This window comes from Haliaeetus albicilla, chromosome 5 (genome assembly GCF_947461875.1).
Source record: "Haliaeetus albicilla chromosome 5, bHalAlb1.1, whole genome shotgun sequence".
NCBI classification, from domain to species: domain Eukaryota; kingdom Metazoa; phylum Chordata; class Aves; order Accipitriformes; family Accipitridae; genus Haliaeetus; species Haliaeetus albicilla.
In genome coordinates, this window is record NC_091487.1 from 14,278,092 (window position 1) to 14,297,134 (window position 19,043).

At 36.7% G+C, this 19,043-nt stretch overlaps 1 protein-coding gene across 18 annotated transcripts in view; it reads right to left on the reverse strand.

Moving 5' to 3' along the window:
* EML1 (EMAP like 1) overlaps positions 1-19,043 on the reverse strand; it is a 131,078-nt gene that overhangs the window by 35,992 nt on the left and 76,043 nt on the right. For 6 of the 18 annotated variants that reach the window (XM_069783487.1, XM_069783492.1, XM_069783490.1 and 3 more), the window contains exons 3-7: positions 17,105-17,167; positions 14,399-14,531; positions 8,646-8,696; positions 5,208-5,342; positions 883-911 (exon numbers count right to left, since the gene is read on the reverse strand). In XM_069783487.1, coding sequence (XP_069639588.1) covers positions 883-911; positions 5,208-5,342; positions 8,646-8,696; positions 14,399-14,531; positions 17,105-17,167 — 411 coding nt within the window. Of the gene's footprint in view, positions 1-882; positions 912-5,207; positions 5,343-5,705; positions 6,301-8,645; positions 8,697-14,398; positions 14,532-17,104; positions 17,168-19,043 lie in introns of those variants that run through there. The other 12 variants (XM_069783493.1, XM_069783485.1, XM_069783489.1 and 9 more) reach the window with 5 other exon arrangements.

Here is a 19,043-nt window from a genome sequence, read left to right on the forward strand (position 1 = left end):
CGTACATACTTAGTTTTATACATTATTCAGTTCAAAATCAATTACACTAAACTGTGAAGTATAGCTTATAAGCTTTGTTGGATCAATCAGCGCAGTAAACAAAAGATTTTCTACTTTTTCAGCTTGATGTATGATTACTGTCACAGAACTATACCTAAAAATAATATGATACATCTGATAAATCAACAGGGTTTCTTCCTTCCTTATTGTGTTAACAGAAAGATTGTATTTTAATGTCCTTGGTTTTTCAGAACAAAAATAAATGTTATATATACTATTCAGCTTCATACCTTTATCAAGACTGTTCAAAAGTTTGTAACTGTTTAATGACAAGGACAAACTCTGCTTTCACTTATACCTACTATTTCACTTTCAAAATCTTTTTGTAGGGATAATACATAAGCAGGAAAAAATTAAAGTGATCTTCAAATTAAAGATAGACTTCCAAAACTGTAGTAACAAAACACCTTTTTTATTTGTCATTTGACAAATTTTATTACAAGGCATTGGGACAGATGTGGCATTCTTTAACAGTAGTTGAGGGCTCCCTTTTATGACTAAATTAACATGACAGCATCATAGCTGGAACTTGGCATATGCTTTAATTAACAAAACCTTAATAGTGCTTTGAAAGGGAAGACATATTTGGGGTAAGAAGACATGGCCTTTTTCTTTGTCTTCTTATGAAGAATTCTAAGTGTAAAATAAAACCTATTGGACCAATAAAAACTCGAGCAAACTGATCAATTTTTTAAAAATATGTCAGCAGCAGCCTGTATCATGTTCAGATTCCCATACCAGTATCTAGGTATCCACAGGGGGGGGAATAATCTATTGTGTTATCACAGTTGTTATCTGCTTAAAAATATTAAAAGTTCCTACCTGCACTGAACATTGGTTCCTTGGGTTTGCTGTGAAAATAATGAAGAAATTTCTATTTTAAAAAGCATGCACATACAGTCTGCACATATAAAGGTATCAGTGTAATATAAAATTTAAAAAATAAAAGATATAAAATATTTTTTGTGTGTACACATAAATAAAAATACTTTTTCAATTCAATTATTTACAAGGTAAATCCCCAGACAGACACAGTTAAAACCAGTATACATTGTGGCTCCTTGATGGCAGATGTTAAAACTTTTACATTCAATTCTCCTTACATTCTCAAAACTATAGATTTTCCTCCACTAACAACAAAATCCTCTTCTTCTGCAAAGTTAGTCCAGTTATGAGCAGCTGCATCAGTTTTGGTTTCCAGTCAGTGAGATTTGTTACTCTAAAGCAGTCTACAACTATAATAAAAGCTAGGAATATATACTTAACTACACCTCTCTGCATATGTGGAGCAGGGGGGGCTACTGTATCAGTGTATGTATGGGTGTTTACTTACTTCATGGCTTTGTTCTCTCTGGATTTAAGGAGCAAACCAAAGTTTGAATCCTGCTTTTCCAAAGAGTTTACATAAAACATGGAACTGCCCAATTGCTTCTCAGTGAATGACAGTACTAGGTAAAACCCAGAAAGCACATATCCATCATGATTAAAGAGTCTTTTTTTCACTGCACTGCTGCCTGGAAGACAACCTGAAATTCATTTGTCTGTCTTGAGAAAATATTTGGCAAAACTTGAGGTGAAAACACATGAAGTGTGTGGAGAAGGAAGAGGTAGAAAAGCTGAGGGGCTCTCTGGATAGTACTACCCTGGCCAGAAGGAAGCAATCTTTTTCACGAAAAGCCAGTCATTTGTTTTCTTTGTCCTTTGCCCCTGTATAATCAGGCTTGAGGGTGCTGTTTCTGATGAAACATGAAAGGGACACAAAGCTATATTATGCAGTTATTTTTCCTCCCAGTTCTGTGTTCTTTCTATCCAGTAAGACTTCTGAAATATCAGATTACTATTATATGTTTCTTAGGGTGATCCAAAAAGGGTTGAAAGCCCTATCATTCTGATGGAGAAACACTGAAGCATGAAGTATCCCTAGAGCTGTGATGCCATCCCCACATCCATTCCTAGACTGCAGCTGGCTAATAAAGAGAAACGAAACTGGGTTGGATTTTTGCACGCAATATTTTTGTAAGCATAAAAGATTCTACAACAGAAGTTGCAGCAAATAATTTTACAGCGGTTTTCCTTTTGCCTTGATTTGACAGTTATATTAAGAAGAATACATTTAATTAATGATAAAACCAAACCAAACCAAAAAGAATTCTATTGATCCTGCCCATTGATTTAGCAACTTTTCATAATATCAGCCTTGGTATTAATCATGCATCAAAATTCATGCTTCAAGCTGGCATACGTGGCCAATCTCATCCATATAAATAGAATGATGTGTTGCATTGTTAACACCAAGATTAACATTTTTTCTTATGAATGAAGATATTCTTAGAAAATAAAAACTTTATGGGATGGAGCACTAGTGAGAAATGCTGCCATATTAGAGACAAAAGAGTCCCTAGCTCTGAACAGACCATGCTGACTTACTCAAGCTGATCAAGCTAATGTGAAAGGCCGATTCATGACAGTTATAAAGCAAATCATGTGTACTTTCTAATTATACAAACCCTAACCACACACAGCTCAGAAGTCTGGCTACCCTTTTTCTTTTTTGTGAACTTGAGTCACTTCCCTACTTATCTAACTTTAGGAAGGCTTACCCCTGGCTCTTAGCCATCGGGAGTTGGGACAGCCCATAGTAGCGCAGGAGATTATGGTCATCTCCGTACTCCTTATGCTTAAAGCTTCTTAAAATGGCTTTCAATAGCACTATGGCTTTGCTTAACAGCCTACAACTCTATATACTTTGAAAAACAATAATTTTACGATTGTCTTGTTAGATTCCTGGCACGTCTCCTGCTTTAAGCTTCATCTACAGACCTGACACAGAATCACGTAGTACCATAGAACATCTTAAGTTGGTAGGGACCCATAATTATCAATGATATAAATAATAAGGCTGTGAGTAGATGGTTAAGTAACACCCTCTTCCTCACTCTTTCACACATACAGTTAGCTCTAGAAGGACAGCCTTAGCCCCCAGCATACAGAATCACGCTAATTCTGCTTCTGGTCCCATGACTCTTCCTTTATATTTTGCATGGTGGCCCAGCTTCAAGAAGAAACATGAGGCAAGTCTTTAGCCAGCCTCTTCCACAGGATAAGGACACTCTTCAAGGAGATGAGAGCTGTGGTGCTGAACACCCTCAGGCTGCACATGACAGGAATCAGGGAAAACTCTCTAACCATACAATGGTTGTTCTCATTGTGGCACCAACATCACTAGCTCCAGCTAAGGCAATCGAACACGCACTCTCGATCAGTTCCTTGGGATACTTGCACATTATTTAAGCATTGCATTAGTTGTGTGCTGGACCTCCTCCTTGACTCCAAAGTAAGTGATTTCTGATCAATGCTGTTGCTCAACCCTTTGTGGCCTAACAACTGCAGAGTAACATAACCATTGGGTTTCTGTTAGAATAGTATGGAAAAATAAAAAAATGTATCTCAAGTACCATGATCAACTTTAGAGCAGAAACAATTTCACAGATAATTAATTATGTCATAATGTTTTTATTTCTCAGCTATTTTGGAATCCATTTTTCAAGTGTACAGTACCTCTATGTAGCTACTAGAAGTCATATATCTCCTTAATTTAAATGGACAACCTAATTAATATTGTCACTTTATTTCTTTAGTTGCTTTAACATATAACTAATTTCAGATAATTATCACCTTATGCAGATAGCAGGAACTCAGGGATATTTTCAAAACACAGACTTTGCAAAGCACTGTATTTAGATTTTGACAGATATATCTCCCACAGCACAACACACACAGAATTCACCTTTGGAGGACTTGTTCTAATGAAATTTATTACACAAGATAAAATACACAGATAAAGCACACTGCTTTCTTAATTTTTTCATTATTCCCATAATTTTCTAAGCCTCTCACAAGTTTCATAAACTTTGCACACTTGCTGTCTTGGTTCATAGCTGAAAACGTAAGCCAGAAAACAAACTATTCATAATGTAATCACCCATATTTAGGCTGTCCATTAGTACACAACAACCTCAGTCACTCCTTACATCAAGCAAAAATACTGAAGGGATGAAAAGGAAGGGATGTTTTGTGCCATACCATCAGCTCATGAGCAGCCTGGTGACTCCTATGATGGCGCTGATGCCCAGACAGAGCAGGTAAATTAGGTTATTATGTGATCTTTATTAACATTGTGTTTCTATGGTCACATCATCTGTGAGATAGTGAAACAGTACCATCAACACCACTTTTTGCATAGGAAACTGGAATAGGACTGGTCAAGTGAAATGGCTAAGACTAAAATCTGTCTAGGAAATACAGGAAAGAACCAGTTGACCAATACTGACAATAGTGACAAACCTCAATAAATCAGCTATTCATTCAAGACCATCCTAAGTCTGAAACCCTTGGACAAGACATTCTCCTTTCTTTGGACTGTCAGCAGTACAGAGAAGCATCATCAGAGATACACAGAGAAGCATCATCAGAGATACACAGAGACAGGCATCACTTTATTCCACTTCTTTGGATAGCACTTGCACATAAGCCTCTCCCTCCACTTCTCATTAATCTGACCCTCGGACTGAGGCAGTCATTGCTCAGACAGTGGCTGGGCATCTGTCTACATGTGGGAGGTGGTGAGTAATTGCCTCCCATCACTTGTTTTGTTTTCTTTTCCTCTTTCCTTCACTTATTAATACTGCCTTTATCTTGACCTATGAGATTTTTCACTTTTGCTCTTCCTATTCTCTTCCCCGGTCCCACTGGGGGAGAGGGACTGAGTGGCTGTGTGGCACTTAGCTGCCAGCTGGGGTCAATGCACCACAACCAGGAACTTGAATAAGTACATTTCAGGAACTTGAAGACCAAGGGAAACCACTAAGATAATGGAAAACGCATGTTTAATAATGACAAACTTTTCCAGGCAACACAAGGTTCTCACATTGTTTATGGTTTGGAAATAAAGCAAATAAATTTCATCTAAATTTGAAAACCTGTTTTATTTGAAACGTTTTAAAATATATTTTTGTCCAACTGTTGGAGCTTTAAAAAAAAGCAGCTCCCAATGTTTGCTAAACCAGGGAAACTAATTTCACTACAGAAACTAATTTCATTATTAGGGCAGTAGGAGGAGAAAGGAGACGATATTTCAATAACATTACCTTTCACTGTTCTTTTTACCACTAGATGAACTGCTGGTGGATCCAGTGCGGTTGCGACTTCCTTTGGAATCTCCATAGCTTTCCCTCCGACCACCTGGGGACACACGCTCAGCTGAACTGGTTCTCTTAACAGTGCTAATAAAAAGAGGAGCAAGTTTTACACTGGCACTTGTAAAAGCACATATCTCTACAACAAATATTTTTGAGAAACTTATCAAGTAGAATGCTGACCCTAAAAATAACAACTTTGTTTTTAATTATAACTTCATTTGTTAAAGAACCTACATAAGAGTTTTGCTGAGTACCTGCTGCAACAGAGACAAACACACTACTTTTTCCTTAATCATAAAATAGAAGATGGGCTAAACCAATATCATAGAGTAAGTTGCAGTATCTATTTTCCAGGTCACATTTCAAATCTCTGACTACCACTCCACACTTCTCAACTTTTAGAATCTCTTAATAAGAAGTGAAAGATTTAAAGAGAAGGCATATTACCTGACAGCTCCAGCCAGACTACAGAGAATGCAAAAGTAGGTCAAAATTTGAGCACGTGCAAGCTAACTTTTTGTCTTCATTCAGTATCAATTATTCTGTGGTTCAAAGCTAGTTTTAACATACCCCAAAGTGCAATTAACGGTGAGCTAGCCTGCATTTTTTCGTTAGCTTGTCAAAAATGTATGCCTCCTACTTACATGTACGAATAGATTAGTTTCCCCACATCTCCTGACAAGGGGTTTCTCAAAGGCTTAAAGCTCGACTTACTCTCTCACTCTTCAACCATCCTTCCTGCCAAGATAGCTATCAGGGAGCTCTTGTATGACTTTATGGCACCCCTTAGACATCCAGCTCTCTCTGATGGAAAAACATGAGCCAAAACACAAGCAGTATTGCTTAGTAAGTTAAGAGAAGCCCACTCAAAGCTTACACCTAATAGGAGACAAATTACTGTGGTTATTTGTTAGTCCAAGGCACCTCTCCCTAGAGCAGTGCTTCCTAGCAGGAGAGGGAGCAGCTAAGGGTGAGGCCCTGAGCTGGGTGATGATTTTTACTTTGCTGCACTCCCTGTGCAGCAGAGAGGTGCAGGCAGCATTACCCCAACCAAGGCAGGAATCACCCCCACAACAGCAGCTGAATGACAGGACTCGGTGTCAGGGTCTTATTTCCCCCCACCCCAGTCCTGTGCTGTTTTCTCCCCTCCAAAGAGCAGAACGGACATCCCCTTTACCCATAACATCCCCAATAACTAAATGGCCACATTCAGCAGCTCTCTCACCCCAGAAGCCATGGACATAATGATCGCTTTCAAGCTCACACCCCTCTACCCAAATCCCAACCACAAGCTCCCTCCCTTTGTGAAAACTTCAGTTCTTTTTGTTCTTGCTCCTTCAAGGCTCAGTCTCATCCCAGCCACCTTTTTTATCATTGCCAGCCAGCTCCCCCTTGAGGTCCGTAAACCCCCAGGGATGCTCTGCTTACCGTAATGCTCATCTCAAACATCCTTGAGGACTATTCCAAACCTCCCCCTCAGCCCCTAACAACTATCCCTACCCTGTTAATTCAGTCAGCTCCTCAGGCTCTGTCCCACTTTGTGTGTGGTATAAGAAAGAGAGGCATTGGCTCTTCATAACTGAAGAGTTAGAGGTAGACTCTTCTGTCTGGTCAAAAAATATTCAGCTTATCAACTGTACACCACCATTGATACATTAAAAAAAAAAAAAAAAAAAAAATTCCTGCTCCCTCATGTCTTTTTACCAGCGAGGAGGGGAATGTTTCAGCACCTCAGCTGAGGCTCAGTTACAGAAACAACGGGAACAACCGAACCGGAGTCTTTCTGCAAAGCAGCCGCCCTTCTGAAAGGAAGGAAGCCCCCATCCACGGGGAGCTCTGCAGAGCAGATGCATGTTAAGATGCATCTCAGGTAGCTTGACAAAAAACTTTCTGGAACACGTGATGGTAGGACAGATGTTCAGTGCTGTGTTTTTGTATTAAAACCAAGCACGATTCAAATGATTAAGCTGAAATTTAAAAAAATTTTTAAAATACTGTTTCTGTGGAGAGAGCAAGCAGAATGCGAAGTTACACACAGGCACAGAACAAATACATTCATAGGAGAAGGGAAAAGGCAGTAAAAAGAATTTAATTCTGTCTTCATTTCAGAAATAAGTGTCTCCCATACTAGCCTAACACTATCCAAGTCATCTCAATGTCAAATGCATGAAAAAAAACTCTTCTTGTAAATTAAATAATATACTGTTAACATTTAACTGTTCTCCCTGCATCTCATGACATCATCTGATTTAATACTACTCCAGTCAAAAAATAAAGCCTTGATACTGAAAATGTTTACTCCACATAAAATAGCTTTATTAGCATGAGTCCTTCCACTACATTATATACAGTACTTGCATAAAAATCCTCTCTGTGATTTTGTAGTATCAAACCTTTACTTTGGCATCTTTTCCTGGTTAAGGAAAAGAAGAGGCTATATCAGCCTACACGGAAATGAAATTAAGGAAAGCACCAAATGATATTAATGTTAGAAAAAAATGTAAGTTACAGAAGCAATTTTAAATTAATTTTAATATTGCTTGGGGTTTTATTTTTATAGCTATCAACACTCAAAAGATGAACTCGTGGATAAAAAACGAATGGGTGGGACTAAACCTTAAAAGTGTAATGCTATCTTCTTTCTGAATAATGAAGTCTCATATCAGTATAAAAACTACTTTTACCACAAGAACAAAATTCTTTTAAACTCTTTTGGTTTATGTCCATTACTGCTTAAACTAATTAGCAATGGTATCTTCTGACAAATTTTATTTTAAACTTTCAACAACAACAACAAAAGCCCAGTAAGAAGTATTAGCAGGTGGTTGGAAAAGAGGATTATAACTCCATTATATTAACTCAGTTTTGGCATACACACATTTTGGTAGCTATAGCGTTAAACACCAGTGTTTATATCCATGGCTACAGTAGATACACTGTCACCTGAAGAGGGATTTAAACCAGAAAAATATTCATTTAACTTACAGGTTTGTAAGAGTATAACTGGATTCCAGAATTTGGCTTCCACATTAGTGACATGAAAGGAGAGCTTTTTCAGTTATTTAAAAAGGTAACATTTGATAAAACAATTTTTAACTTGTTTAAGACAGCAACGTGGTCTAATGAAACATCCTATAATAAAAATTATGTTAGCATGAGATAATGCAGATACCACAACTGAAATTATTATCTAAGTTTTGCAATGCATTTATCAATGATGAGAAAGTTTTAAACATGTACTTCTGAAAATGTTAAAAATGGGAATAATAATTACAGTTCTACCATGTTAATGCTTGTACTAAAACAGCCACTTTCTATGTGTTGAACCGAAACAGAAAGGAAAAACAACTGAGCTTCAACACTACAAAGCTATTAAGGATCCCTCACCTTAGAGCAGGCTTTTTCAGTTTGCATGCATTGAGAAGATTCACAGACCTGCTTAATCCAGATTGAGAGGTGCATAAACAAAGCAGAATAAAAAGTGAATGCAACAATAAAATGTGGAAACAAGACATTTAAAACAAACTTACATCAAAAGACATAATTGCATGCTTTCAAGATATGAAGTCACGTGCAAGAGTTAACAACACAGTGCTTATTGACTCAGTTAGATGTTTGATCATTTCAAACCATACATTTAGGAACACCAATGTATCTTTGAATGACAAAATCTCAGCAATGCTCCAATACACTGACCATTTGTAAAGCGACTCAAAAAAAAAAAAATTAAAATCAAAAAGGCTATCTGAAGAAACAAGACAGATGATCCAGCTAGAAGACAAAGACTATTAAAAAAGCAACAATAAAGACAAGAAAATAAATCCTCATATATACATACATATACCACTGCATAGCATGTATGTTTCAGATGGTTGCATTACTGAATTGTGGTGAACGAACCTCGCCAAGATTAAAAAGACCATATATTTAATTACCAAAATTTGGGGGGTAAATATAAAAGATTTTAATAAAATAAATTTTAAAATAGCACACAATGCTCTTAAGCCATTAACTGATGATATTAATAATATTTTGAAACTTTTCTAGCACTATTTCTGACCCTCATTTAAATCAATTAGAATAAATTCAAGAATAACATATGCCTTTAATTTCATTATGCCTTTGAGCAAAATGCACTAATAACTTTAATTGTTAGAGATATAGTGAAGTGGCATAATAGTTTTGCCACTCAAAGTTCAATGGAGAGGGATTTCTCTTTTAATTTATATTCTGTTTATTTTAAACCATTTTCTTTCAAGTGTTAAATAGAAGACTTAATTGAAGGTTCGATACAGAGTTTGTGTGTGTGCCAGTTACAAACCATCGCTGCCCCCGGAACAGAACACAGAACATTAATTCCAGGCGACTGAACAATTTCCTAGGGGCCATGTGTTTAGTTTAGAAGAACAGGAATTTATCATATTAAAGTATTTTATTCTCCCTACAAACAAAGCTCTTTATGTTTTCTTTGTTCCAGCTTCTTCCTTTTGATCTCCATTGTCAGAGTTTTGCACCATTGTAATACTTTGCAATCTGCTGGGGGAGAAAGAATGACTGATTGTCTCCTTTTGAAAGGCAAAGTATGTGCTAGCCTGCAGCCTGCAGCAGCATCCCTACTGGGAAAGGTACTGTCTGCATTCTCCTCCCTTACTTTTTTTTTTTTTCTTTTTCCCCCTCAAATAGCGGAAACAAAGCTATCCTAGACGAGTCACAAACCCCTAGATTTTAATAGTGAACACAAAACACTACTACTGTGCGCTGGCCAAATTCCAAAGACAAATTTAGTGTTAAGCAGTGAACTTCAAGCCACATTACATGAGAAAGGAAGAGTGCAGGGGGAAGGAAAAGTTCTGCTCATGATACACTAAACTCATCTTATTCTGAATGAAAATTTCAAATAATTATTCTAAGCACAAAGTTCAGAATAAAAATATGGCAGCATTCAAAAAGGTGGTACTCAAAACAGCTTATACACTTCTACAGTATAAAAGTAGTAAATACAACATTCAATTTAAAATCAGATCCTCTGGGCAAAGGCTTTTTGCAAAGATGACTTGGAAACACTTTACAAAGCCAGGCAATTCTTGATTATTTATGTCAGGTGATTATCCAGCTCATTGCAAAATCACTTCAGTTCTGCATTAGCTGGCTTGCAGCTGGAAGCCATCCAGCTGTGTTCACATGGCACCCCGTCACCTGAGTGCAGCAGCGCCTGTTGGTGCTGGACCAGAATTTTTGGTCCCAGTATCACCAGCATCACCAGGCTTTCTGTCTTGCATTGTAATACCACTATATACTTTTATAAACCAATTGACCTACGTTTTGGATTTGTGCTTTTGCTCTATTCAGGTTATTTCATTCCTTCCTTAACTTGGATAATTGGGTGTTGACTATATGAGCTCTGAATGCTGAAGGGGGGTTTGGTGCCCTTAGTTCTAACTAAAGTCAGAGTCAGTTGAGGTTACTCAACACTTTGCAAGATCTGGATCTAATTATCACATTAGGCCTTATAACAACCTACTGATATCCAGAGACACACATTTTACATATGGAAAACCAATATGCATAGAGGTTAAATGATTTGCATAAGGTCATTGAGAGAATATGTGGCAGAACTCAAATAAAAGCCTGCTAGTTCCACCCTTTCAGCCTCAAGCCTTTTTTATTACCTCCAATTTTATATTCCTGCCAGAAGAAGTCATTTCCATTTCAAATATTAAATGGGAAATCAGAAAATGTAGTGAACTCTGAACCGCATCTCCTTGGTAATCCAGCAAGGCAGATAAGCAGTATACCAACCTGTGGGTTCAAATGAATTAACCAACATATTTAAATACAGCTATTGTAGGAAATGAGATTGTGTGTGCAGACGTATCAGTAAGCACATCTATTTCTAAGCAGTGGAATGTATGGATGCACACTTGGTCCCCATGGAGATTATTTGCATGTATTTATATAAATATGCACGACATGCTCTTTCAAGGGACAGGCTAATGTCACTTCAATTGGGCATCATACACTTCCTAACCTAAATGGTGAAAGTATCAGAGAATGGAGGAATCAGAAGTTATTTGTTTGTAATCCCCCTTTTCATAAGGCTGTTCAGTAAAACATTTGGGAAGGACTCCATTCACCTGGATGTTTGCCTCTCTTGAAAATACGGTCGCAGGTAAGAAAAAAATTGAAGATGATACTTTCTGCTATAGTAATCCCAGCAGATGTTTGTAATTCCCAACAGCAGACCAAAGGTTTAGAAGATAACTCAGAAAAAAATACTATTTTTTTTCTTTCTTACTTTTTTTAAACTTTTCTTTTCAAATGTTACCTTTTTCATATTTTGAAAAATGTCAAATTTTTCAATTCTGCACCTATGTTGTATAGGAAAACTATTAAAAGTATCCAAGCAGAAATTAAGTTTTAAAGCATCTATAAACATTTAATACTATTTAGAGCTGCTATGCCACATTACCGTATTTTGAACTAAAGAATACCTACACTACAAAGTAGCAGTAGTTTTGGAATCGGTTTATATGAAAGGAGCACTATAAAAACATCACTGCTTAGCAGAAATCAGAACTAAAAAAATTATTTAAAATTACACACCATCTATAAACTGTTCAACACCAAGTGAAGTTTTTAACACAAATAAACAAGTCCTACCCCTTAAAAAAAAAAAGGAAGCTATTTCATCTTGCTGATGTTATTTCCATTACTGTTTTATGCATACACACATACAGTTCCTGAAGGTAAAAGGGTCCAGTATAAATACAAAGCATGAATGAATTCATCTTAATGAATGCATAACGAATTAATCCACTTGACTATTTGCAAGAAAGCTATTTTGAACACTTAATACATCATCTTTGAATACTGAATATTCGGAGCACGATTTACTATAAAAACATGAAATCCCATCAGTTATTTTAAGGTTCATTATCAAATGATAAGAGTAGAGAATAATTTACCAAAAAAAAGGTTTGTACTGTAATTCATTGGTGAGATCCTTACCATTCCACTCTCTTCCTCTTGAAGTATATTTATAGGCAAGGCACAGAAATATACTTTAATATAATTTAATAAAAAATAAAATTAAAGAACAAAATTTCCATATTAAGGACAATCAATACAGAATTTTAGAGCATTTGAAGGGAACAGGAATTCCACAGCACCTGGATTTATAACGGCTTTTCAAAGGACATGGAATAAGCCTGCTCTCCTAAGCACTCTTAGTAAGTGTCCATCTATTTCAGCAAAACTGCCCATCTGTATTTTTTGGTTTTTTCCAAAACTGAATATATATTTTCATACTGCTTATTTAAAGCACCTTCAGTCTAGCCTCTTCAGCAAAGAGAAGGGATAAAGCATAATAAAAGGACATTAAATCCTTATCCTGTGGAAGATATTCTCATACAGGAACGAAGACAGTCCAAAAATGCTCTCTAAGGATGCTCCTTAGGGACTTCCCCACTGGCACCCCAGGTATCCAGACTGCAGATGGGTCAGGTGGAAAGGCTGTAGGGTCTCACTTATCTACAGGGATCCTGAGCTAGGATAATGCCTACAGGCTGCAGGCAATACCTCATGGACCACCTGAATTATGCAAAGGACTCTCAGAACAGAGAAAGCATAGGTATGACCTTGACCTGCATTTCATCCACCCTACTCTGGGACAGAAAGTCCTACACTGAACCTTAGAGATGGAGTGTAGAGACTCAAGAATCACACCCTCTGTACACAAATGAAGTCTGCCAATGCTTGTGCTCTCGTGTTTTATAATTACCACTTGAAACTTTATTAGTGAGAATGAAATTATGAGAATTATTATGAAAAAATAATTTGTAAAGAACAAATTTCTTTAAAAATTCAGCACGTACAAAATAGTACTCCTTATTAAACACTAATAAATATTCTTTTTTAAAAGGCAAGTTCTTTCACCCATTTTCAAAATTCTGATAATGGAACAGTTTATACAGTATTTGCCTTCCTCCTCTTATCTTAAGGGCTTATTCAGGCCAACCTGCCAAAACCTACAGTTGCAGTGAGCTGCAGTTCATAGGAGCTCATAGGAGTTAATTTGTGCAACACAAACAAATATGGCATTTTCCAATTTTAATTGTGCACTGTATAGCTTCTCTCTTCTCTACAAGAACAAAACCTCAAGTTTCCTGGAAAATCAGTCCCCTTCAACACAATAAACAAAGAGTGGCATATCCTTAGTAATCATCTCCCCTTTAAGGAAAGATTGTCTTGACAAAAGAGACCTCAGATCTTAGCAGGTTAATGCTCTCATCTCCACAACTTGCCCTCCTCAGAGTTGTCAGCATCATCACTACAAAAAGCTGAGGATGACACACAACAAAAGAAATGTAAAAAACAAAACAAAACAAAACCACAAACCCAAGCTATTATCTTTTATAGGCAAACCATACAGCAGATTAGCACCACAATAACTGTCACACGTAACTTGAACTTGACGCACCCTATCCATTGCGTTCCTTATAATCTAGATATATAAAACATGTAGCCCACTTAAAACAACTAAACACACACAAAGCAAATTGAGAGAGCAGTAATTTTTAAAAGGACTTAAATACATGCTAATGGTAAGATATCTTAAGACGGATGTTTTCATTTGCGTAAATACGTGCTAGGCATAGAATTTTCCCCCTCCCTGAGATGCTTCTAACATTGCGCATGCAGTTTCTATGATAATTTTTAGTGAGAGAAAACCACCAAAGGTAACATACTGATTTGTAATGATAGCACAGTTTCTCTACAGACTACATATTTTCTACTAGCTACTAAAAGAATTCTTGCACTACTTTTCATGTCATGCTGTGCAACAGCACAGTAGAAATGCTTTATTCTCTATATGCTAGACAGTAGTAGCAAGAAAATAACACAAACCAGTAGATCAAGCATTGTGCATTCTTCCAATATTCATGGTAATAACCTTAATTCTAATTAGGACAAATAAGTTTAAAGCCTCTTAGAATGAAATCCATCTCTCCTTTTCCTTCCAAACTAAATATTTAGACTGTTGCTTTGCAAGTAAGAAAACCTACATGTCTAGAAGCTTCAAAGAGGAGATATACCATGTTTTCAATTTTGCAATTGTAAGGTTTCTAATAGATGCGTACCTTTTTGCTGCTGGTGATACAGTTTCCTTTCTGGTTCCTGATGGGGAAGGTAAAGAGCCACTTGGTTTCTTTGGTAACACAGTTCCATTATTAACAGTAGTCCTTAAAGGCAGGGTTTGTACCAGCGGTCTTGCTGTAAAACAAGTATAAGATGAAATCATTGTTTTCATTTGCTTTTCATTTTTTTCCCCAGCAAACATTAGAATATTTAAAAGTATCTGTGCAGTATGCCATTTTTGTTTCACTATTGCCAAACTCACCATAGATAAGGGTTTTAACAAGGAAGATGTTTTTAATTATTATTATATTATAATATAATTATATAATAATAGTATCAAGCAAATCATCTGCATATGGCTTAAGCACACAATTCTACAACCTCTCTCATCTGTAAAACTCTGTCTTAGCTCAAGGAGCTTACTGGTAAGTGGAAAGGTAGTCGTTGCCACCGAAAACAATCCTGCTCTCTTACAAGAGCATCAGTCTCTTGCCCACCTGGATAGCATTCAGAGGAGTGCTAGAAATGAAAGCAGGCTGCCGTCTCAGAAACTCCTGCTCTTCACCCCTCAACATTCTTGCAGGTCTTCCACAAGCAAATGATCTATTAAGAAATCCCTACTGCCCCAAAAAGGTCTTCTTTCAAAGAATGTGGGCTTATGTTTGACAGAAAGGAATTTTACCCTTCAGTCAGAAAAAGCAATTGAAATCAGCAGAAGAGTGAACTTAATGAGCTAACATTATCTACCTACGTTCTCCTGATCAAATGTTGGCTCAAAAAAGGATATACATGTCGTACCTATAATTAACATAACAGAAAAGTCCCATTCAAGTACGTTAGAAATTAGTTGCAAAAACAGTGGTTAAAGCTGCAAGCAATAAGTACATGGAAAACTACAGTGGACCATAGCCTAAAAACACAGATGCAAACATGACTAGTGCTCTCTCTGCAGCAGGGAAGAAAGCTTGAATCACTTGGAATTTGACAGAACTTTATCACAAGCCAGCTTTGTAAAGATGCCAAAAGTCTCTGGGTTCAGAGAAACACCACCTGAGAGAAGGCAGCAGTCACATCTCACTTAAGGAACACAAGATAAAATTTCACTGAACTTGGGAGAGGATGGCAGAGAGAATACCTATGAAATGTTCTTCGAAAAAAGCCTGCTGAGAATAAATAATCTAAAAAGCTAAACCAAAATATTACCAACTGTATACAGTTCTAGGTTATATTATGATAACTTCTTATTGTAGCACTGACAGCAAGCATTTATTGAGTTGTTCACCTGAAGTTTTCATATATTGAACAAGAGAAGATAGATGTGAAAGCCTGTGCCATGAGAAGATTAGGTCAGTAAATATTATGGTCTACTTGGGAATGCAACTTTCAAGACAAACTGTGTCTTGAAACTTCATTAGAACATACACTTACTTGTTATGTATTCATCACTCATTTGTTCAGAGGAGAGAAATTTAGAAAAAACCTATAAGGAAATACTGAAGAAACGAGGCTCATTTGGCTTAGAAGACTGAAGGATGACATGAGAACAAGTAAACAAAGAAAAAAAAGAAGAAAATTTTCTCCATGCTCACTGAGGATCTGAGATCTTATAACCACAGAAGATTGATAGGGTGAGACAGCATCATTCTTACCGAGGACAGGAAGAACAAGGGCTCTCTAATTTTATGGTAAGCTTTAAGGAAAGGCTAAACAAGACTTAAATGAATTCAGGGTGCCTTCCAGCCCTGGCTTCCATGATGTTTTTTAACAGACTAATGCTGTCTTTAGAGCTTATACAAAACACCTAAAATTTACTGCACTTTGGCTTCTCATGCCTCTATTTTTTTTTTTTTTTTGATGAAGGGATTCAGATATCATGATCCTATTCACATCTACAGTTTTCATTCTTCCAAATTAAATTGTTTCTACAGTTTCATGTTGGATGCTCTGCTGCTTGTTTTCTGACTAATTGCTGCAATGCTGTAATTAATCTCTATGTATAAAACTGATTCTGTTGCATACTACAGAATCACAGACAGCTACAGTTGAGCAGTTGTGGACTTGTTTCCTGACAAGATTTCTGTAGCTCACAAAACTTCAATGAGGCGTTGAGATCAAAAATTAGAACAATAATTAAAGTTAAATAACAAATGATTAAAATATTTTCCTTCATTAAAGCTATATTAAAAAATGCCTTGACGTGCGGAAAACAGACTCCACAATCAGTGAGATTGTAAAGTAGGTATGTTCATTCAGCGCTGGGCAGCACGGGGGGTAGTCCCACCAAAGTAAAAAAAAGTAAAAAGTAGCTGGAGTGAACTAGTTGGAGTCTGTTTACTCTCCTAACTTTATTAAATCGAAACTAGCAGCAGCCAGGAATAAATCGTGCAACCTTTAACAGAGGTTTTGCTTCAAATCCAGCACCAACCCAGAACCCACACTTCTGCAACTAGAGATTTAAAAATCTAGCTAGTGTAGAAAGCAACTTCATGAAGCTCTTACACAGCACACAGAAAAACTATACATTTTTCAGTTAATCCACTATTTACTCTGGAGCTATTTAGTTTTATTTACAACAGCTAGTTCACACCAGTGGTAACTGACATAACAGTCAAACAACCCCACACAAGTCATTGCTGTTAGAAGTCAGTAACTCAAACAAGTTGGTATTATTGCTTTGTCAGTAACATTCTGTTGCTTCGAGGTCTTACCTGTGGTAGCAGGACTGACATGTTTATCAGCCTCAGCAGCAGCTTTTTTAATCATACTCTGATCTATGGATTAATAGGGCTGTTAAGTTTACAAACAAACCAATAATTGCAAAAGGAAAGAAAAACAAACACAAGTAAAACAAAGGCAGGAAGCCATACTGAACTCCGCTAAGTAGCTGAATTACATAAGGAAGGGGGGAAAAACCCACCCAAACAAAAACCCAAAACACCATTAGTGAAGGAGCTCCACAAATGGCTAAGATAAGCAGCTCACTTTCTGTGATATACGCTGCTTTTAAGCTGCCTAGCTCAAGTCTAAAATAAGAACACAAAGACTGAAAACAAGCTCAAGCTTTTTTTCCATTATAGGTTTGAAAGCCTGAAACTTGAAATCTTTAAATCAATTTTAAATCTGAAGTACTCAGAAAAAATGTAGCCTTTGGTCCCATGAAACTTCTTATTCCAGACTTTAAATGGTACATTGGGGATCCTGTTTTTCCAAAGTCACAACCTCCCCCTGACATACAAACAGTTTTAATCCTGATCTACTTCATCTATAGATCAAATGAAAGAAGCAGTATACAATAGGCTTCAAACCCCAGTTTGCATGGACAAGATTTTTGTGACACTGTGAGATCAAATTCCACTTTTTACAATTCTAAATGTGGAATTAGTCATTAAATGATAAATGGAAAGAAAACAGATTGAGTCCATACAGCCCAAGAGGTTAAAACACTAGAAGCCAGCATGCCAGTTTCGCTCATCTAAGCAAACCCCTCTCCTAACAGTCTCCATCAGGAGCCTCTGTAATGCTATTCCAAGTTAAAATACTGAAATTGAGCTTAGTCTTGTGCCAAGTAATTGTGTGCAATTCGTTATAAAGTAGTTGTGCCTACTGTAGGAAAAACAGGCCATCATGTGAAATGTATCATACTTGACAAAGCAGCTGGAAGAAACAAATGATCAGGATACTTCAGATTCTATAAAGGATGTTTAATAAGGCTGACCATACAGTAATGAGTAAAATTAAAGTTCTTTACATAAATGGTTACAGTAGCAACTACTTCCAGAAATTAGGTGGATTTAGTTGGCAATTATCAGGACTCATTTCAGTAATTTGTAGTGAAAGAGCAATTGACATCTGTAGTCCTCCATTTGCATTATCACAAAGTAAAACTTCTTACACTGTCATTTCACACACACACACACACACACACAAAGAAGTATCCATGCCATATATACATTTAAGAAAAAAAAAAAACAAAACAAAACAAAAAAAAAAACAAAGAAACAGCCATAGAAGGCAGAGGGATAGGCTTACAGCAGCTTTTCTTCATTGTACATTGAACTATGGCTTTAACAATCTGCCACAACCCAGAAAGCATCTCCTGATTTAGTTCAACTCTGCTCACAGAATCCATGAATATCTGGTCTGTATTCTCCTAAGTAAAGCCAGCAGGCATGAAGAACTGATTTGGTTACAACTCAGTAGTAATTACCAGACTTTATTTCCCCCATGCATCAGATAATATCTATTTTACAGGCAACATAAAGCCTCTTAATCCCTTGTACAACCAGATCTGGTGGAACATTTTATTACAGTGGAGGCTATCTTCAGTAACATTTAACTTATTTGATTTTTTTTTTTTTTTTGCAGTCAAAGATAAAATGAGGAGAATACAACAGAAAGGGAAGAGAACAGGAAAACCAGATCACAGACATTTACTGCATATTCTGTCCAACAGATAGTATGATATCTGGCTAATCTGGCCAGATATCAACTGATCTGGCTCTGTAATTTTGTCCCTTTCTCCTTTCCTCATCTCTAGACACAAAACATTATAACAAATACGACATCTCAGTTCAGCAAATTAAGTAGTTTCGTACCTATTCTGTTAAATCAATGCCTAGAAGTAAATATCTATTGCAAAGTCACAAA